Source organism: Euprymna scolopes, chromosome 9, assembly GCF_053919585.1.
Source record: "Euprymna scolopes isolate OS-2025 chromosome 9, ASM5391958v1, whole genome shotgun sequence".
Classification (NCBI taxonomy): domain Eukaryota; kingdom Metazoa; phylum Mollusca; class Cephalopoda; order Sepiida; family Sepiolidae; genus Euprymna; species Euprymna scolopes.
In genome coordinates this window covers 160952126-160975598 of record NC_136490.1, presented here as the reverse complement: position 1 = coordinate 160975598, position 23473 = coordinate 160952126, and the positions used below count along the sequence as shown (strand labels likewise).

The following is a 23473-nucleotide window of genomic DNA, read 5'->3' as shown; positions in this document are numbered from 1 at the left end:
CTGATATATGTTCCCAGGATTTTCTGCTGCATTCGACATTCAACTTTTTACAAATCGTCCAGTGGAGATATTTACACACTCCATTGTATCGGGTCATATAGTAGCCATTGCTCAACAGAACATTACAGTTGGATGTCAGGTGGCTCACACTATTTGTGTGTAGCAGAACCTGTTATCATTGCTTAGACCACTCATTTTCTTAAAAGCATTGGTCATTAAACCTTGATTTCGGGCAGCCATAATAATTTCTCCTGATAATAGTGAAACGATCCTTTTTTCAGCCAACCTATAGTCCTGGGTGAATTAATCCAGAAAATATTTGACATGCTGTTGGTTGGACCATTCTTCCAATTTTTTTTTTTTTTTTTTTTTTGCAATGGAAATTCTTTGTGATTCTTTTGGGCTATTTCTGTAGCAGACCTTTTTTTTTTTTTAAATTTTTATTCTGTCTCACTTGTAAGACAGTCTTGCCCAAAATGTTTGATCAGTTTAACTTTTGTTTGTTTTTTTTTTTTAATTTTCTTCCTTTGAGCAGCCAAACTAGCTGCTACCATTGCCCAACTTTTTATTGAAACCAACCGAGAGCTCTTTTTAGTATCCTCGTTGTTTCCTTAAGTGCAATTGTCTGGATCTCTTTTGCACTTGGTTCATCAGGAATATTAGTTAGGTAGGACTTCAGGTGCTTCTTCATAAGCCCTGTGACACCTATAATATTTGGTTGAGACAGTTAATTAATGTTCAGATGTAATCAAAGTAGAATGAATAGAGTCACAGGTACGTCTTGCCTAATAAATGCTAAAATGTTTATTTTTATGCATTTTTAAAAGATAAATTTCTAAATCATAAAGAGTTTTGAGGAATTTAATTTACTGTCTTTTTTTTCTTCTCACATTCATCTTTAACAAGGCATATCACTACCTGGACGTAAGGGGTTAATATTTGGGACCATGCCTAGGAAAGATTAACAAGATGTTGTTTTACATTATATTTAAACTTCTGCATATCAGTACAGTCAGGGAACCAAGTAGCAGGAAAGGAATTCCAAAGTCTAACTGTTCGAGGAAAGAAACTATTAGAATAGAAAGCTGTCTGGCATTTAGGGACCACAACAGTGAAGGGGTGAAATCTTGTTGCTAAGCAGGTTTGTCGGGGATATGTACATCAATTTCTGTTGAGACATTTAAAATAAATTTAAATGCAACATCACTAGTAAAAAAAAAAATGAAAAAAAAAAAATGATCAATCATAGTCAAGGATGACCTGAAGGCTTTTTCATTAGTTACTACACCAAGGTGTAAACAAGGCCGCCACTCCTTTCCTAACATTATTCCACTTACATTTTATAATGCAGAGTATTTATGATGGGGCATTAAGTAGCATTTCTGGAGTCTTTCATATAACTCAACCAAGAATTGATACGTGGTCTCTAAACCGATTAGCAAACACTTCCACTATTAAACAAAATAAAAAATATACTTACTAAATAAATCCTTTCTTGTTAAATTCTTTGAACAAAGAACTGCAACAAATGAAAAAAAGTAAATGTAAAAAAAAATAAAATTAAAAACAATTTTTCAAACACAGTAAATATTAAATATGTTTTTGTTTTTATGTCAATTTCCTTTTTAATTCGAGAAGAAAAAAAAATTGTTAATTCTAAAAAGCTAAACACATTTTGCCATTTACAAAACCTCCTAAAAGACTTGAATTTTCAGTTTTCTCTTTATCACTTTACAGACAATAATCGTTTGCCCAGACAAGTGACGCACTAGTAATGCCACCTTTTCCATATTTTAATGCATTTCATATTTCAGATTTCACTTGTGAGCAAAAATAAATTCAGTTATATACCTTTTGTTTACCTTATGTTTATATACAAGAATAATAAAAGAGACCGATAATTCTTATGCTTGTAAACAACTTCTTTTAATGCACTGAACGTGTTAATTAAAATTATGATACAATGTGTATAATAAAGGAAAACCAAGTTGTTTTTTTAACGAATTAAAATCGATTATTCTTGAGCAACTTTTTTGTTCCATAAAGATAAAAGCCTGAATTTTATCATATGAAAAACCGAATAATAAAACTTTTTCTACTATTTTTAATAGAATATTAAATTTAAAACTTTCCAAAACCACACCATTCAGTTATTTTTTGTCTCAATCGCTAAAACATGAAAATATTTTTTAAAAAGGTTTTTGAACCAAATGTGGATGTTAGCCGAAGGATGAGCAGACAGGATGTGGTCAATTTTCTCAGATATGCTTTTAAAGATAGTAACTCCGCTGTTGTGGGGGTGATAGAGGGCAAATATAAATGCGGTGGTGTAAGCAAGTGCAACTCGGAAGCACATATAAGGTAAATTAGGGTCTTCACTGGAGATATCCCTACCACACGGAAAGCTATCTTTAATGTAGGCACATATTCCATATTCCATGCCCATGACGATCTTGGGGGTCAGATTTAGATGTTAAGGTAGAGTATTCTTTAATTATGAACTCGTCTAGGGAAGTGGTCAGCCCTATGCCAGTTTCGCTTAGGAAGAATATGTCCGGTTTTGTCTACTGTAATTGGGTTTCAACCTCTGGAAGGTTGGAACGTAGACCCCTGATGTTGGAGAAGGAGACATGGTAGTACGTTGGAGGATGGGGTTCTAGGTTTATTTGTGTTTTTTTTTTCTGGAGATATTTCATGTTGAGGATGTGGGATTTGTGGAACAGGTCGACAGACTTGGTTAGAGCAAGAGAGAGGGAAAGGAAGAGAGAAAAAGACAGGAATTTTTTTTTTATTATAACATCGAGAGGTCCCACCAAAAACTACTGCATGGTCCAGACTCCATTCACCAAATGGCAATACAGCAGCCCCAGTACTTTGCAACTGCTGATAGGACAGCCTCCTTAGTGGTTAATCCAAGGTTCGGGTCCCTGACTATCAGGTGGATAATGTCAGCCCAGATGAAACGTTTTCCTCCAGCACCCTTTCTAGTGACATGGCCACAAGGATAGACATAGAAACAGAAAATTTCCAACATCTCAGGCTACTGTTCATGATAACATTTCATTATAACTTTTTTTTCACATGTAAAAATACATTTTTTTCTTTTAGAGATTAACTTTAGACTTTTATCTTTCAAACATAATCAAAAAGTAATTGCAAACTTGTACAAAAATTATAACCATAGGTTTTATAAATATGAGTCTTAATATCCTACACCATATTTTTGCATGCACCTAGTATCATCTATTTTATTTCCACAAAATATTTCTTTTATTAAAATTCCATGATTTTTTTCATATTTTTTTAATAAAAATCTGTTATTTTTGTGTTTTTATTTTTTTTTAAACGAATTGTAATAAAAACATGCGATTATTTGAAAACTAAAATCTTCGATAAATACATATGAAATGTGTCTGTTTAAAACATCACCAATCTACATAGGCACACAAAATATAACTATAATGAAGTGTTAAATACATGTTTATATATTTATGCACACACTTTGTTTTTCCTACTTGGCTTTTTTGTTTGCGAAAATCTGGCTGTAATTATCAATTTGGCCTTTTTTGGCCTTTTTTCTGAAAGATTTTGCTTCAAATATTTAGTAGAGTATGGCGACCCAATCAGGGTCAGCTATTGGACACGTTTACCCTTTTAGAATCTTTAAAACACAACTTTCAGATTGCAAAATAATTTAAAAAAACTAAAAGAATTGATGGATCTGAACAATGCTGCCCCTACCTCTTATTTTCTTTACTTTTCACTTATTCGTAAATTTTACAGGCGATTTTAATGTCCTCCAACAGTGGACACCCACTTTTTGGCCACTACCATTGCTAATGCTGCCACTAGCATTTAGATTTTTCCTTTTCAATTTTTCGCATATTCCTACGGTGCTATATATATATATATATATATATACCTACACACACACACACTAAAATACCTTGGAAAATATTGCATACGCCTTACTAACAGAAAAGGGAAACATTTAAAAGGTGAGGGGCAGCATTAACTAATGTAGAAAAAAAAATAACTGAGAAAAAAAAGTGTTTTCCATTTTTCAGAACGTTATCATTACAGATTGATCTCCGACTATTACAGTCATTAAAAATACTACCCCTAAATTTCTATTTTAATCTGAAAATTAAGCCTGTACTTGATGATAATCACTGGAAAAATTAAGACAAAGTTAAAAGGAAAAATTTAACAGCTATGGGAATCATTGTTCACATCCGCAGAGTCGTTAGATGAAAGCACAAAATATTCACAGCACATAATCAAATCCCCATATTAAGAATGGATTTACAGATACTAACGTTATTACTTCGGCATGGTACATTCATTTTACCCACAGGCACCAGTGCCTGGACCGGCAGTGGCTCCCACTAACAACCGTAGTTCAATTGTTTTTTGTTTGTTTTTTACAAGTGGCGTGTGTGTGTGTGTGTGTGTGTGTGTAGGGAGGGGGCATACTTCCACCGGGCAACGCCGGTACATGCTAGTTAATCATAAAATGTAATAACTTTTGATTCATAAAGTCTGACGTGTCATTTGAAGCACAAATAAAACTAGCATTTAGAAGTGCTATGCAACAGAGTTGTTTATATTTTGTTCATATCATTGCATTTACTTTCCTATTGCCTTGCCCATTTCATAACTCAATAAGGGGTCGGGACCCACAGTTGAAAACCCCTGTATACGAGCATTACACTCCCCCCACCCCACACACGCATTTACCCAGGCAGTATTTGAGATAGTTATCCATGTATTGAACTGAAATACTAAATTAGGTCAATCCACCCATGCAGTACCGGCGCATAAAAGAATGTCAATTCTCGTCGGCTTTTTACCTCCATCCCATCTGCTGCAAAGCATGAAGCTCCCTACATTAAACTTATCTCATGAGAAAGGGAGAAAATAACCGTTGCTTTTTTTGTTTCATTACTAATTACTTATGCCCACTCCACATTGGAAGTTACAACTGATTTTGTTGTTGTGGCCATTCATTTTTAAGTGCACTAGTACAATAGAGACTGCAAGATAAATGTAATCATTTTGCATGATTCCATTCTTAACTAGCAAGATTTTTTTTTTTTTTTTTTTTTTACATCACAGCTAATGTTCTTTTTCAGAAGGATATTTAAAAGAAAAAGGACGATAGAAAATGGAATATTTTTAAACATTCAGCTCGTAAGAGCAAAACAATATGCAGAGAAATCCAGTTCTATCAACTTGGAATTCAATAAACTTTGGGTGAAAGGAGGAGGGGACAGAATGAGGTGATGTTTAAAAACCCATACTGATCTGATTTCATTTCAGAATAAAAAATAAACAAATAGCAGAAATCGAAAGAATCATTCATTTGTAAGCATTATTTTCAATAATGGAACCAACAGAATTTCATATTGACTATTCAATTTACCAAATTTACACTTCTAATGATTACTATGATATTGTCCTTTTGACCACTGTACACTCTTTAACCCTTATCCTCGAGTGGCCTCTGGGCCTTGATAAGTGGTGATTCCTTTGTAAAAAAAAAAAAAAAAAAAAAAAAAAAAAAAAAATTCAATCCCAAGACAATTCTAAATAAAAATATTGCTCCATAAAAACGAGAACTTCTCACGTTAAGATGACTGATAATTACACCAATTATTTGTTTGAAATAAAAATACAATGCTGTAAAATAAAAATGAAATTTCTAACATCTTATTTAAAAAATAATGCCACTACAAAATCAAATTCACCATAGTGCATTTCAGTTTAGGAAACAAGTCAGTCATTTTAATCGTATAAATAGTAAAAAAAAAAAACAAGAATTAAAAAAATGGAATTACTTTGCAACATTTTAAAGTTTACAAGAAATTTGTAAGCATTTAAACTATCAAATAGAAAATTTAAACTAAAAATTCTTAGCAAATCCTAATCTGTTTAAAAATAAAGTTTTTGTTACATCAATAATTTCTGAAATAGAGATTAAAACAAAATTAGTTTTATGTAAATTTGAATCGATTAATAATGTAATATTTAGGTATATGCAAAATGAAAGGCCAATCTCGAAAATGTATAAACATTTTGGCCTCTCCCTTCAATTAAAAATCAAAATCCAGGAAAACAACCAATTTTGATTAAATTTTTAGTATTAATTAATGATCACAGAATATAATGAACCCATTTTTCTTTTAATCTTAGTGAAAATGTATAATTTTATGTAATTAAAAAATACCTTTACTAAAGTTACAATTTTAAGTACTAAGAAAAAACATGAATCTATTTCTATCTTTTTTTAAATGAAAATAAAGCATCCTAGATATTAACAATATTAACAATTAGTAATCACGAACATTACGAAAAAAAGCTCCCAAAGTCTAATAATGAAATCTATATAATTTGACCCCCCCCCAAAAAAAAAACAGAAAAAAAAAACTAACAATATTATTGAATTAAGCATCGGTTATATATATATATATATATATATATATATATATATATATATAATGCTCCTTATCTTGTTGGGCATATTGGAAAGTGATACACGATATACCATTGGCGTATTAAGCGATGCTCTTTGTGTAAACAAATCGAGCTTAAGTATTCGGACGATGTAAAAACATTGTTAATTCACTGTCCGCACAGCAGCTGCTAATTGGTGTAATGGTTCAACGCCTTGACTGTCATACGGGCGGTCGAGTTTCGATTCTGGCTTGAGGTAGTTGCCTGTCTAGGCGCACTGACGAGCTGTGATGTATATATACTAGCAGTTCCGCCTGGCTTTGCTCGAGCTCTATGTACTGTCCATAAGTTTATGTGTATATGTATCTATTAAAAAGTGTGAATATGTAAAGTAATGCCTTTCTGTATAATAGTCTTCCTTAACTACCATAGAGAAAAAAGACAGACATTTTCACTTTTATAGATATACTAGCATTTCAGCCCGGCGTTGCCCGGGTATTTGGATGTGTGTGTTGAGCAAAAGAGGAAAAAAAAAAAAAAAAACAGTGGTAGTAAGAAGGCAGGCTCAAACCCGTACCCCGAAGGAGGAAAAGAACAGGGGGAAAAACCTGACATCTTTGCTGTTATGACCACCACCAAACCGGAAGTGATGTAGGTTTTAATTAAGGCTAGACAATCGAAAGGAGAGGATAACTTTAAAAAATATCAGCAAAAAAGCGACCCCCCTCCTGTAGAAAAGTGCCCAGTTAAGGTGAAGATGTCAATGTTTTTAGCCAATTTTTTGATATTTGTTGTCTGAAAGGTCAAACTTCAAAAAGATACTGATCTTGTAAAAATCTGTCGCCTCTGTCGAAAGTTTTAGGCAGACATACATGCATACATATATTGGTAACTAAAAATTTTCGCCCCAAACCGATTAAAAAGCTTGCCCTTTCTCTAAATACCCTTTATGTAAAATCTCAAATGTTTAGACCAGAAATTGTCCGAGTAATTTGGTAGAGACCGCAGAGGTCAATTTTTTAAAACTTTGACCCCTATTATGACCCCTTAACATTTGTTTTGAGCTCAAATCAAGTTATTACGTTAGATCCATGTCTAAAGAACCTATATCTAAAATTTCAAGTGTTTAGACCCAAAACTGGCGGAGTAGTTTGGTAGAATTCTCAAAGGTCAAATCGTTGAACTTTGATCCCTTAACAGCCAAATTTCTGGTCAAAAACATTTTCCCAAATCTCCATACCCTGTATATCTAATTTCGAGTCTGTAGACTAAAAATTGACAGAGTTATTGCATAGGAAAATACACATAGACACGTTCACTTTATAGATATATAATTGCAAAGAATATTTCATGTGATTTCAATGTAAATTTATAATATTTACCTTATACACATGAACACGTAAACATCGTAAGACTTTTTTTTAATCTTAAAAATTGAAAAAAAATTGAGATCCTGGATCACTAAGAAAAAAATAACTTAAACAAAATGGTATTATTTCTGACAATTACTTTGCGAACGGCAAAATAAAAAGTTCATAACCTTCATTAGTAAATAATCATTAATAAAGAATTGTTTTAACTTATTGTTGACTGAATAATAAAATCTAAGAATAAATCGAGTAATGTAATTGCTAAAATTGGCTTTTTGAACAACATTTTACAAATGTTTTATTTCAAAGTCTAAGAAAAAACATGGTAAATGTCATCAATAATTTTATAATATTGAATAAAAAACTTATACTAAGTTAAATATAAAACTTTAGATAAAAAAAAATAAGTTCTTACTCGTGTACATCCATAAATATTGTAATTAAATAAACTTTTCCAGTTTTATTACAGCAAAATTAAGTTAAACCAAATTATGCTTCTTGTGATTTGTAATTTGGTGAAAAATAGTGCTATTCATGTTTATATTTTCAGTGAAACATTGTTTTTGTAAATCACTTTGCTATAAAAAACATGCACATTTTTTTACTTACTAATTATTGTTGAAATAGTTTCAGAAAACTGATAATTATTTTTCAGAGATTTTTCCAGTTTATTTATTCGGACTTGAAATTCGAACAAAATTTTTTTCCAAACATTTTTCACCATAATTTTTTTAACACGTAAATATACAGTTATTTTTCTTTTAGAGATTAACTTTAGTTTTTTTTATCTTTCAACCACAATCAAAATTTAGACATAAACTAAAAAAATAATGATGATAGGCTTCTTTTAAGAAGCATATACGGGTCCGTTTTCTTTGGCCTTGATCAACCAATACATTTCATTTAAAGAAAAAAAAACATCAAGAAATAAATGAGATAGGTGACAAAAGAGCAACATAAAATGAAAGTAAAAAAACAACAACTGATATATACAACTAGATTATTATAATTATGATGCAAGTAAAGACATGTATTATTTAAATGAGTAATAATAAAAATCAATTTTAAATTCCACATAAAGATGAGTTATATAATTGAGTAGAAATTTTAATTTAATGATGTCATAAACAGTCATCAACTACAAAATAGGTCAAATGACTTGGTTTCTAAAGAATTAAGCACCATGAAAGTGGAGTGTGCGTTTATAATAACTAATCATTCAACCACGGTAGTGGTTGGATATATGCTTAAGTTCGAAATTGAATGAATCGAGACACATTCAAACCCTCACCACTAATTCCGTTCGCAACCAAATTTCAAACAGCTTATATAGTTGGATAGAACACCTCATTAGCTACATTTTGAATAAAAAATTTATAAAATTGCTTCAGTAGAAAAAAAGTTACAACAAAATATGTGGGTTCACAAACAGGAGAGTAAGTACATAAGTGACTAACGCTTTTTTTTTTTTTTTTGCATAACTTTTTTTGTATATAAATATTTTTTACTGCGATTTTGCCAATATGACATGTTAGTGTAACGGTTAGAGTACTGGGAGTTGGTGGAAAGATTTTAGGTTCAATCCCGTGTATCGTTTTTTTTATAATTAAAAAACCGATCTTTTTTTAATAACTATTTTTTTAACTCTCCTTATGATTTTATAGCAAAAAATGGTGAATTTATCGATTAAAAATATTAGTGAATTCTATGATATACATATTCTTTGAATGAACTCAAATTTTTCGTTATCACATTTGATGAACAATGTAGTCCCATTTTGGCAATGCGTCTGACCAATGATGCTTTTGAACCCGCAACCAGCACTGCGATGTCATCAGCATCAGCCTGGGCATAAATATTCCTATTTTTAAACTCCTTTAAAAGAGGATTCAGCATACAGTTCCATAATAAAGGTGATAAAATCCCACTTTGGGGGTTTCATTTAACTACTTCCCTTTTAACAGTTGTCCTCAGTAGTTCTACTTGAACTGTTCTGTGCCTCACCATATACTCAATCCATCGGATGAGTACTGGTGGCACATTGAGTTCTCGTAGCGACTTGAACATACTACTGAAGGGTATGTTGTCAAAAGCTCCAACGATATCTAAAAAGACACCAAGTGCCATCTTCTTTTTTGTTAGTTTACGCTCTATACGTATCATGAATTCATGAACCGCAGTCTCGGTAGAGACCCTGGCTCAGAACTACTGTGATTGAATGATAAATATTGCATAAATGTGTGTTTGAGAGCTAATTTTTTTTGACAATCATTAATAAATATTATAAATTTATATATTAATACAATAGCAATGCCTGGAAAAATCATGGATTATATGGAAAAATGCGCGCATGAAAAGTAATATTCTTAAGATTTTATTAAACCTGGAAAAGTAAAGGACAAGAAATTCAACCTGGAAAAGTAAATAACAAGATATTCTAGTAAAGTAAAAAATAAGAATTTTTTAGACTTAAAATATTGCAGCTAAAAATAAAATTTGAATATTGATAAATATTTTATTTATTATTTGCATATGTTGTTGTTTATTGTTGAGTTAGAAAGAATTAAATGATCCTAATTATGATATAATAAAATTATTAATTTTTATGTAAATTATAAAATTATTAATTCCATCTACTAACTAACTAATGAATTAATTTTATTCAAACAATTTTCACTACATAAATATATGCAAATAATAGGGGGGAAATAAGTTCAATCCAGCGACAGACACCCTTTCTAACTCAACAATAAACAACAACATATGCAAATAATAAATAAAATATTTATCAATATTCAAATTTTATTTTTAGCTGCAATATTTTAAGTCTAAAAAATTTTTATTTTTTACTTTACTAGAATATCTTGTTCTTTACTTTTGCAGATTGAATTTCTTGTCCTTTACTTTTCCAGGTTTAATAAAATCTTAAGAATATTACTTTTCATGCGGGCATTTTTCCATATAATAAATATATGCTTGGCTGGAAGGTGAACGAACTACATACACTGACCACCAAAGGAGGAGATAAATGAGAAGATATCAAAGAAAAACACTACCTGCACCCCACCAAAAAAAAAAAAGAAAGAAAAAGAGGGGAGTTACTGCCTATGAGGATGCTAGAACAAAATAGGCAGTACACTACTTCCTCTCCTTAAAATCGTTAGAGAATGAGGAAAAAAACCCGCATTATAATGCTCCTTTAAAGCAACATCAAATACATACTATTGCACATAAGAAAATATGACAATGCAAATTATACATGTATATTACAAAATATATTGATTTATTAGAAACTCTTTATAAAAAAAATATGTAAATTAGGAATACCTTAAACTTTTTATGTTCGCAGATTACTATATATACGATATTACAAAATGTTATATATATATATAATTGTGTATAGCCCGTTTTGATGCTAATATGGTTAGGATGATAGAGAAAAAAACGTTTGTATTTATTCATTTCAATTAAATATTAATTTAATGGAATTCTACGATTCTCCCTACCCCCACCTCTTTCTCTGTTCAGCACGATTTGAAAATATTTTATCGCGTATAATCAGAAGGTTGGGATTGACTGATTCAAACTATTGGTTCATGGGTACTTGTATAGTTTAGTCAAGACATTAAAAAATGAAAATATCGAAAAAAAAAAAAAAAAAGGTTATATTGTATGTATCTGTTTTGGACTGAAGATCTCCGAAAAAAAAAAAAAAAAATTCATTAAATTTGATCGAATAGTTTTTATTTTACAGCAGAAAAACACGTTTTTATGAGAGCGCATTGAAGTCAGCCATTATGAAATTTGTTGAACACGCCAAAGGGAGATAACTCCAGTTAAAGCGCCGACACTCCCTCCCTATCTTTGTTACTAGCTTTTCTTCCTAAAAATCGGACCTTTGGCTCGGTATCATAACAGTTTTTTTCACTCTAAAATAAAAACTACTCAATGAAATTAAGTGAATTTTTTGTTCAGAGAACTTCAGACTATAACGAGTACATACAATAGAACCTTTTTTCAATATTTTCATTTTTTAATGACTAAACTGTATAAGCGCCGTTTCATGATATATAACAAGGTGGGAAGGTTAAGGAAAGAAAAAAATTATCAATTTTTCAACATTTGTAAATAAATTTGTTTTCTTTTTTCTGATTTGATATCATTAAAACAATTTAGGTTATTGTTGTGAATTGATTATTTCAAATCATCTGTTACATAATATACTCAAAATCATTTAAAAACCTACCAATATATCAATAAATACCAGATTTAAAAACTGAAATATGTTTAAACGCTATTGGCTGTGGAAAACCAGTAAAACTTTGTTTTTTCATAAATGAACTTCAAATATCAACTATCATAAATATTAAGAAAAATGAAAAGAAAAGTAGAAAAAGATGCACCAAGTGTTCAGAGTAGAAAAAAAAAAGTCGAAGAAAATGGACGTGTAAAGTTGAGGACGAAAATGGGCCAGCAGTAACCAGCATATGGTTGGAGGAAAGTGTACACCAAGCGAGATGGACGATGGATGGAGACTTTTAAGTGGTGCCGAGATGGAAGAAGCGAAGTGGGCGTCAGAGAGAATAGACATGTGAAGTCGAAGACGAGGAAAGCGGTTGGAAGAAAGAGAAACGTGTGCCAGGCTAAAATGGACAGGTAGCAGACTAAGTGGTGGCAAAATTAACGGTAATAAAATTTTTGTTAAACAAGAGAAAATGGCAACATGGATTTTTATTTTGTTTGTAACTGCAACGTTACATATGAAACAAAAGTACACAAGGGTACTCATTCATTCTTTGAAGATGTTACGTGTGCCTCCAAAGAGTCAAGGCGTGGTTTGGGAAAGAAAGGCCCGTTCACCAAGTGAGTCTCAGAGTTCTACTTGAGGCTGTCGCCCATGTTGGTCCCTATTCTGAAGGATATGTTCAACCATTGGTTTGCTCAGGGTTCCATCCCTGGACAGGTGACCAAGGGAGTGATCACATTGCTGAGGAAAGGTCAACGGCATGGTGGGGTGGATAATTTCGAAGATTTTAGGCCCTTGACTCTGCTAAACACAGAGTTAAAGATTTTGGCAAAGATTCTTGCGAATCATTTGCAGGTTGTCATCACTGACTTGATCGAACCGGACCAGACTTATGCTGTGAAGGGGAGATCGATTCAAGACAATTTGCATTTGATACGCTCGATCATAGAGGGGACAGAAGACGACGCCGAAGCCGCGCTGATCAGTTTAGATCAGTCCAAGGCATTCGATAGGGTCGACCATCGGTTCCTGGGAGCTGTGTTAGAGGCCGCCGGATTTAATCCGGACTTCTGCAAGTGGATCTTTGTCCTGTATGATAGGCCGACGGTAGCGGTGCAGATCAACGGTAAGCTGTCGGAGTCATTCGCTGTCTCTCGGTCGGTGCGCCAGGGCTGTCCGCTGTCGCCTCTGTTGTACGTCCTGGCGTTGGAACCCCTCCTTCGCAAGTTAAGGGACGAGGCGGCTACACCAGTCCTGCGCGGAATAGCCCTCCCTGGAGGCACACGAGCCAGGGTTTCCGCGTTCGCTGATGACGTCACCGTGTTTGTGTCTTGCCACACGGACGTTCAAGCGGTGGTCGAGGCGCTCGCTCGATACGAAGAAGTCACAGGGGCCATGTTCAACCGCAGCAAGTCTGTCGGCCTGCGGTTGGGGGCTTGGACCGGGGTAAACTCGCTTCCAGGTATTTTCAGCTGGACCGATGGACCGGTCCGTATTCTCGGTATCTGGTTTGGACCGGGACTTCAGCTGGAAAAGAATTGGTCGGAAGTATATGGCAAGGTCAAATCGTCGGTGAAGACTTGGATTGGAAGGAAATTGTCCTTGAAGGGTCGGGTGGAGGTGTGTGCTACATACGTCTTTCCGCTCATCCTTTACCGATTGTCTGTACTTCCTCTCCCTGCAGAACGACTAACCCGCTTACAAGGGCGCCTCGATTCACTATTGTGGAAGGATGGTAAGCATTATGTCTGCAGAGAGGTCTGTGTCCAGAGGCCGAGCGAGGGAGTCCTGGGTCAGCCCAGTCTCTTGTGTCATAGAAATGCCGAGAGATTGGCTTTCCTGGGTCGTTCGCTTGAAGAAGACGCTCCTTGGGTCCCTGTGGTTGAGAACGCGTTTCCCAATCTCAAATCCAACCCCTCGGTAGAAGGTCGTCGTAGGCCGAGGGGGGAGTCTAAGTTCTTCTCCGAATGCCGGACCACTCTTAGAGCTTTGCCGGGGACCAGTGTCCTCGATCAGCCAAGAAAGAAACTATATCGGGAGCTAGTGGAGGGGACCGCGAAGGATCCACTTTGTAGGCGGATGGGATGGTCGATGGAGGTTGTCCGCTCTCATTGGAGTTGGGCGCCGGGACGGGAGATTCTGAACAACTTGGAATTTTCCCTTACCTGGCGACTGGTCCGTAATGCGCTGCCCCTTCTCGACGAACTCCGCCGGTATAAAGAAAATACAAGGGGCTTCTGTCCGCGCTGTGACGAACGCGAGCCCGAAACGATCGGGCACGCGTTTTTTAGTTGCAGCCGGATCCAGCCCTTATTGGAGTACGTCGAGGGGGTAACGGCTCGCATCAGTGCCGAATGTCCGCTCGATCTCGACGAAGGGTTTTTTGTGTACAACATGGAGCCGCCGTTCCCCAGGGAGGAAAGAATGGTTATCCTGGCGATCCTGGCAGTAGCGCGCATGGTGATTTGGATCACGCGCCTCAAGTTGGTCCACGAAGGGACATCTGTTCCGGATCGGGATCTGATCGTTTACTTTAAACATCTGCTTAAAGTAAAGATCAGATGCGATTGGAGGAGGTTGCCTAGAGCGGATTTCGACAAGAGGTGGGTGTACAGCACTAGTTTGTGCATCCGTCGAGGAGTCAAGTTTCAATACGTGTTCCCTCCTTAAGCATGGCACGGGCGGTGCTGGGGCCTTCGGAACCCATCCCGCTTAGGTTCTAGCTAAGAAAAACTTAAGACTCTTGACTGGTGGTATAAATGAGATCCTGTTCCTGATTTTATTTTTTGGTACTAGAGAACCTCTGAGTCTGCCCATCCCCTTTGTGCCACATCCTTGCTTTTTCAACATCCCCGGTCACTCCCCTACTCAGAGGTCACCTTCCAACCCCCCTCCACCCGTTGCTTTGTTTTCTCCCACTGCCATTAAGATATTTTCCCCAATCAGGGATCGCCCTGCTTGTTTTCGGTTCCCCGGAAAACAGTGGGGGGTCTAGTCACCTAGATTAGTACAGGGGGGTCTCACTAACAACCCAGTAGGATTTATTTTTTGTTTTTCATGCGAACACTTTTGATTAGTTTTCCCCACTCCACGAACAATCTCTCTCTTAATTCAAAAACTTTTTATTTCTAATGAAATTGAACTTTATTTTTTCACACATGCACACACACACCAACTTTAAAAAAAAAAAAAAAAAAAAAAAAAATGCATACACAAACACACAGACAACTGTTTATTAATTGTAAATATGGTTTTCATTCTTAAACGCTGGGGATTTATTAGTTAGTTTAAGATCCATAGAGTGAATGAGGTATTTTGGTAAATGTTGCCAGTCAAGAGTAAGACTCCCAAGTCTACATTTATTACTTTTTTAATCACTTTAGTCACAAAGACCCTGAACCCTTCCCCTCCCAAACTTCTTGTAGGGCCTTGTGCCTAATTTTGTTGTTTAAAATTTTTTTGTTAATTGTATTTTCAAGATTTTTTACTAAGCAATAAAATATATAATCTCAGTTAACTGCTGACGTCACAGTGATTGATGCTAGCAGATTAACAAAACTGAAAAGTTCACAGCTACACACTGCATTTAGGTTGTTGATGGTCATTGTTGTCAGAGATTATTTCATCTTTCATTTAGTAATTGTTTGATATTAATAATAAAAAAAACAAAGAAACACTGCAATCATCTCCACAAAGATACAACGTATTTGTGCCAAAACTCATCACTATATTCTTTAAAATGGTTAACATCATGCTGTTATATAAATTTCATGGCTGTTTAAATGTTTGTATGTATGTTTGTATGTCTGCCTAAAACTTTTGACAGAGGCGACGGATTTTCATGAGATTGGTATCGTTTTGAAGCTCGACCCTTTGGACGACAAATATTGAATAATTGGCTAAAAACATCATTATCTTCACCCTCAACTTGGCAGTTTTCTACAAGGAGGGTCGTTTTTTTTTTTTTTTTGCATCACCATTTTTGCAAGTTATCATATTGGTTGGAATGACCTTACTAATTTCAATGTTCAGAACTTCCGGTCGCGTCATGGAGTAGGGGTAAGATGTCAGGTTTTCTCTCACGTTCTTTTCCACCTCGCGTCATGGGTTCGAGCCTGCCTACCTACTACCAGTTTTTTTGTTTTTTTCTTTTGCTCAACACACCTCCAAACACCCGGGCAACCGTGCACCCAGGCTAGTGCTGTTAGAAGTCACAAGAGATCTGGTGTTATCACAACATCTAATTTCAAGGATACTGATGGGTTTGTTCATGTTTTCATGAAAGTTTAATAGCGATCTGAAGGGAAGACATATATATATATATAAACTCGTATATATGATAAAGTAATGTTGCCCCCCCCCCACACACACCGCAACTGTTTCCAGAAAATATGCGTTAAAATTTGGCTTCTTTCAAAATTTATAACATTTTATCCGAGTTGGTTGTTTCTTCCAAATAAGTCTTTCATAAAAAAGATGGCAGCCACTTTTACTTGCATCTTAGTATCTATTACCCCCTCCCCCTCCTTTAACACTAGGATCTAATTATTAATGGCATAATGCCATAAAGATAATTTATGTTACATTTTTTACACTGTTCTTTTTCCGTTTTATTTTATTTATTTTTTTAAACTACTGTACATTTTCAATCAAAACAAGACACCCGTGCGTGCCCCCCCCCCCTCCCGGTGCTGCATGTGAAATGACACCACAAAAAATAGTGAAGAAATGATGAATGTGAGAAGTGTGAAGGGCTAAACTTGCCTTCACATTTTCACCAAGTTTCAGAAAAATCTAATGGATGGGCAAAGGTTATGGGGTAAAAAGTGTAATTTTGTCCAATTTTTGTGAGCTCCTGGGAATGCCAAATCCCAGTGAAAATGGACAAATGATGCTGTTTCACACCTTAAGACATGTATATTTGAATTCAGCACCATAGAAAACTACTATATACACATATATATCAAATTCTTGAGTAATATGAAAAAAGAGCTCCAAAAAGGCATGTTTTTTTAGCCTTAAAAGATCCAGAGGGATGCGAACCAGAATTTTGCCAGGGTCGCCAATACTGGATTTATATTAACAATGGGCTCCACATTTTGTCCAAGTTTAAAAAAAAATCTAATGAATGGATCAAAAGTTATGGGGCAAAATGTGTCATTTAGGGGCATTTTTTTTTTTACCTCTTGAGTCCCTGGGGGCGCAATGGGAATTTTTGCAAAAAAAAAAAAAAAAAAAAAAAAAAAGTTTTTTTTTACTGTGCACATCTATTTAATGAAATACAACTTGTGGCAAAATTTCAGGAAAAACTAATGGCCGGTTATCTGGAAATAGTCCAGACTAACGGACGCACAGAAGCCACTGATAGCAGGTCTCTCTCCGAAAAAAATCAGGGGACCAATAATGACTGCTGCTTTCTTTTGTATTCCAGTTTTATGGAATATAAGATTAGCAATTTTGTAATTCTGACATACTTCATTATTCTAATTTCTTTCTTTTTATGTCTGTTTTACATTTTTAACATGATACGATTTATAATACTGAGACTCGTTCAAAGAAATAAAGCCAATTCAGATTTTTAGGACACAAATTTGAGAATAGCAGCTGATGCTTCAGTATTTATTTCTGAATGCTTTGTATTCACATGACAGAAAAACAAAAATCCGAGACCTTCTCTAAACTCATTTCTTTTCATTTTTTTTTTTTTTTAAACATTTCGATAGAGTTCAAAGTAGACTTTGTAGCCTTGTAGGAGATGTCCTTGTCTCTTCCCTGCAATCTTTCTCATAGAAGAGATATTGCGAGTTTGTCTTTGCTTTATCATTATTTTCATGGCAAGTGCTCAACTGAGCTTCAATCTATGGTCCTCTCTCGCCAAACTTTCACAAGAAACACTTGCCTAGCTGAAAACACTATTAATAATTCCCCCCACTCTTTATCTGTGCCTAAACCTAAACATAGATTCCATGAACAAAGTTTCTTTCTTAGAACTGCACGCCTGTGAAACTGTCTTCCGTTTTTCTACTTTTCAGCTGACTACAATTTGGTTGTCTTCAAGTCCAACGTAACCAAATTCTTGATGAGCCGTCCATTTAAGTTAACAAATTTACCGAATTTCCACTACTAATGATTACTCTATTGTCCAATTGACTCTTTAACACATCATCGAGTGGCCTCTGGGCCTTGATAAGTGGTGATGCCTATGTAAAAAAAAAGTCTCTTTCCGCTAAGGTAATCTGTTTACCTATTTTTTACATTATCACAATTACTTTATTTTATTGTTTAGTACTGTGGTTATTATTAGTAGTAATGTGTGCTAGCACTATTGATAAGCAGTTTACTAATAAAAAATTTTATGGCATTTTTTAGATGAAGATTGATATTTGTGTTCTTTGAATCCATCTGACTGTAAATAATTTACAGGATTGAAATAGGATTTAATGTTTTTAGGAGTGGGTGAGGGTTAGGCCCTGTTTAAAACTATAGCGGATGGAGCTCAGTCCCCCCAAACTATTTTTATACCAATTATTTTTTAACTTCATATAAAAAACATAGTTGAATCCTATTTTAATCAACTAATTTACGTGCAGTGAAATGAAGTCTGATTTTTTTTTAAAATTAGATTCTCTATTATTCATTTATTATTTTAAAAAAATATATTTTTTCTATTTTCCCAGGTAACGTCAGAACACAGGTTATGCTAGTTTATACTAAAATTCAAGATGGATCATCAACTTGTCTTTATATGACTTGAGAATATAATGTTTGATGTTATTTTGAATTGCATTGTTATATTTTTACTATATACATGCAAGTTTTTTTTTGTTTTTTCAATATTAACAGTAATTAAAATGATGTAATAAAAACCATGGATAAATGACTAAAACACTATTTTACTCTATTTCTCTCCCTCCCGTTAGGGATGCTAATTTTGTTTTTTATGATTTTTAATGATTTGAATGATTATTTTAAATCTTTTAGGAGGCATGATTTGATTTTGTACAAGTTGTCATGTGTGTAAATTTTAAGTAAAAAAGAGTTTCACTATATACACACCATCGCTCAGGAGAGTTTTCTTTTGATTTTATTAGGGTGTTAAAAGATAAATTTGTATAAAAAAGAAATATTTATTTCTTTATATGAATATGTTAAGACGTTTTAATCTTAGGTTTACAAGAAACTTATGAATAAAATGTTATTTAACATTTTTGTTTCACATATTTCAAGTAACAAACTTTGGGAAACATTAGTAACCTGGCAAAACGAGTTTTTACTAAAAGATAAAACACGTTTTAATTTTAAGAGAAAATATTAAGTGATATCAAATAATAAAAAAATATTAATTGATATAAAATGCAGGGTACATCTAGTCATCACTTTAATTAGAAAATTAGTTTTCAAACTAACAGTAACAATTTAACTCGTCTAGCTGTAAACACTATCAATAATTCCCCCCACTCCTTATCTGTGCCTAAACCTAAACGTAGATTCCATGAACAAAGCTTCTTTCTTAGAACTGCACGCCTGTGGAATTGTCTTCTGTTTTCCTGCTTTCCGGCTTACTACAATATGGTTGTCTTCAAGTCTAACGTAAATAAGTTCTTGATGAGCCGTTCCATATAAGTTAACAAATTTACCGAATTAATTACTATATTGTCCAATTTCTACTGTACACTCTTTAACCCTTATCCTTGAGTGGCCTCTTGGCCTTGATAATGTGGTGATGCCTATGTAAAAAAAGATACATAACGGTATATACTTTTCAAAACAACTGTAATACAGAGGAATAGCTTGTTGTACAGCAAACTTTGATGTAATTATTAAAATTATCTTTTAGATTCAGAAAAACAAAGTAATCGTATTATATTTTACTAGTTGTACCTGCTACAGAAAAAAAATCATGTCATTTTTTTTTTACATAACATTTAAACGGTTAAATTTTATTAAAGTATCATTTGGTGATTAAATTATTAATTGAACTAAATTGTTATAAAACTATGATTTTGTTAACGTAATGTTTCAATATCTACAAAAATTATTGGATAAAAATAGTCCCTAAGAACTACACACTTAATGCATGAAAATTTGATTGTTTTAACCAAAAGATTATTAATTTTGTGGTTCAAACAATCAAATGTTAGATCCAACAAACTGCTGCCAAAAACTTACTACTCCAAATCTTGATGCTAACGGCAAAGCTCAACCCCCAAATCTCGACTCTAAAACACGACACACTGCTGACAACACTTGCTACTCCGACATCCAAATCTAAAATCAATGCTGTCTCTTTAAAAAAAAAAAAAAACAAAAAAAAAAAAAGCTTTTTTTTTTTTTTAAATATATATATATATATATATATATATATATATATATATATATATATATATATCCAAACGGAAGCATCTTATTTGCATGCTAGGTGACAATATTGCAAGCATATGAAGAGAAAAGAGCGGCTACTTTTCTTTTTTGTCTACACGGAATTGTACAGACTGCACACAAACAGGTTTGTACTAATTTTTTAAGTGCTTAATTACAAAAGAGCAACTTATTTTGCCTTTGGTATCATTTTAGACCACACATTGATCGGTAGATTCAACAGTTTAGCAACTTCCAAATTTTGAAAGGTTACAAAGTAATTCATTCATTTTTTTTTTTTTAACTATTAACAAAATATTAAAATGGCTAACTTGTTTAGAAATAAATCAAAATGCATTCTGGTGAATTAAAAGTTATTTTTTTTTTACTATACACTCTTACATTTTATTTAATAAAAGATAGTTAAAAAGAAAAGTATTCCCAACAGAATATCATTCTATCATTGAAACAAAAAGGCTTTACATAATTTCAGATTTTAAACATTTAATAAAAGAAATTGTGAAGAACAAAAGAACTCATCACTTTTATATGAAAAAAATTTTTAAGACAAGAGATTCATTAAGAGTTGTTTAGCATTTTTATAAGTGAGCAATTATATCTTTAGCTTGAAAATCTTGTGAGAGAGAAGAAAAGATCAAGGTACTGATTTCCTAGCTAAGTGAGGCTTTTATGCAATATTTTTTTGATTTTTTTTGCATGTCTGACATTTTTGTTGCATATCAGAATATCAATATGGCAGCAGCTGTAGAAGCAAGCAGACATGTATCACAAGTTAAATTAATGCTTAACACTTGTAAAAATCAAAAGAATAAAAAAGGATTTTTCAAAAATTTCAACAAGTTTGCTTTTCCAAAATGTCCCAACTCATGTTGCAAAGAATTGGCAAATGTTTATCAAAATTGTACAAAAACGAAAAAAAGTTATTTTTAATGAACTGATATTGTCATTCAAAATTATATTGGATTCAAAAGATTCAAAGATGAGCGCCAATTTAAAGGATATGAAAACTTCTAAAAGTAAATCAGCTGAGATTTATTGATTGAAAAGTCAGGTCGGCTGCTTTCATAAAGAGATGGGGTTACAGTAAAATGAATATCCCAACATGGAGAAAAAAATATATAAATTTTAGATAAAAAACTCAAAAACCTGAACATCTTGTTTTGTTTAAAATTATATACATAAAAAAAATAATAAAAAAAGCTGCCTTGATTTACTGCTTTATGGCACATCAACTCTTTTTGACCATTTAATGCCAAATAACATTAACTATTGTATGCAATTAGTTGAAGACAAGTTTTACCTATAGCTGAAAGGTGGGGAGAAATTCTAGATTTTCACAAATGCTATTAATATTTTATTCAAACAAAATACAATGGTATAAATGATTCTGCAACAGCATAACGGCAGAAAATTAGAAGCAGCATGTCTATCTGCCGGTGATTAATGTTACGAATAAATAGAGACGTTAATAACTTATAGGTTCTTCATAAGTAACTTTTCCTTAAAAAAAAAAATTTGTATGGTTTTATTTTTATATTATAAAACGCACAAATATGCACACCTGGCAAATATACCTGGTGGACCAATTGCAAGACAGATTAAAAAAATTGCACTTGAAGAGACGGTTAGAATCTTAAGATATTTCAGTTGGAATGTACAAGATAGCAGGTGAACGTCTGGCATTTGGTAAGATGACTAGTACCAAACTAAAACACAAACTAAACAAAAAAGTACAAAGTCTGTCACATTTTTCTCCACACATCTGCTTTTAACATTATGGTGTCTACATTCATGCTTGATCGTTCATTATTGGGCACATAATTTCTTGAGTTATTTGACTTTCCTCAGGCTGTGCCAGGACATGGGTCAACTAGTTTTTAACGAAAATTACATGTACAATTTGCACAATTATTTGAAAATAATTGTGCATCTCTAGCTACCCCTTAAAGCAGCTAATGGCACTTTTCAAACATGTTAGAAAGTAAAATCAATCTATAAGCGTTAAGTTAATAGTGTTAACATATATTTGAATAATTGAGTGGTTAAGATATCTAGCAAGGTTACTGTTAAAGTAAATTCCCTTAACATGATGTTATCCACACTAACCTGGGCAACACTGGGTAACCCTGCTAGTTAAAAAACAAGAATAAAAATAGTAATATAAGGATTAGAGAGGTTAAAGCATGAATACACAGGGATCCTCAATCATTCTTGGGAAACACAGAGTTTGCCTAGATGTGGTTCACATCTATAAATTTATCAACAATGACAAAAAAAAAAAAAAAAAAAAAAATTAAGAACTAATTGTAAAAAATATTTTTTGAAATGTGACAATTTGCTGACATGGTAAAAACCAAGCAAATCACACATAATTTAAAATGATATGTTAACCTTTCCATTGCTGTTGCAGTGATGACTGATGGAAACATGACCCAAAAGAAATCGTGCAATGCAAAAAGGAGGGGAATAATTCATTTCGAACATGAAACTTTAATACTCCATTTTGTTGTTTTACTCATTAGATTTTTATGTTTCCCAGTTTCAAAGTTTCTAATTAAATGAGGCGTTTTAACTGCACATCTAATTTCAACAGAAAAATAACATTTAAACAAGCCGTGCATGTGGGGTCCACCTCCACAAGTAAAAAATTTGCTTTCACCATGACTAATGTTTGTGCAAAGTTTTTTAAAAAAATCCAAGAAAAGTACAAGCGAACGATTTGGGTGCAATTTTACCCCTATAATGCCATGGGGGGTGGGCAACCAGAGTTATCCAGGAAAATCCATTCTGGCAAAAATTTACTTTAACCATGACTAATGTTTGTGCAAAATTTATTTTAATTTAATTTTAATTAAATTTTAGGCGCGGTTATTGAGAAAAGTGTGAACAAACAAATGGATGAATGGGAGTGAATTACTAGGTCCCATCACTCCTTTGTTGGGGGGGGGGGGGCAAAATAAAATGTTTTGTTTTTGTTTTGAATAGTTAAGTAAATACATTCTAAACAAATCTTACGCTTCAG

The 23473-nt window shown here is 33.4% G+C and overlaps 1 protein-coding gene across 4 annotated transcripts in view; it reads right to left on the bottom strand.

The window, feature by feature from the left end:
* The window catches only part of LOC145284958 (E3 ubiquitin-protein ligase SMURF2-like), a 292994-nt gene that overhangs the window by 186314 nt on the left and 83207 nt on the right, over positions 1–23473 (bottom strand). For all 4 annotated transcript variants that reach the window (XM_080134058.1, XM_080134060.1, XM_080134059.1 and 1 more), the window contains exon 2: positions 1481–1519. In XM_080134058.1, the coding sequence (XP_079990184.1) occupies positions 1481–1519 (39 nt within the window). The remainder of the gene's footprint in view (positions 1–1480; positions 1520–23473) is intronic.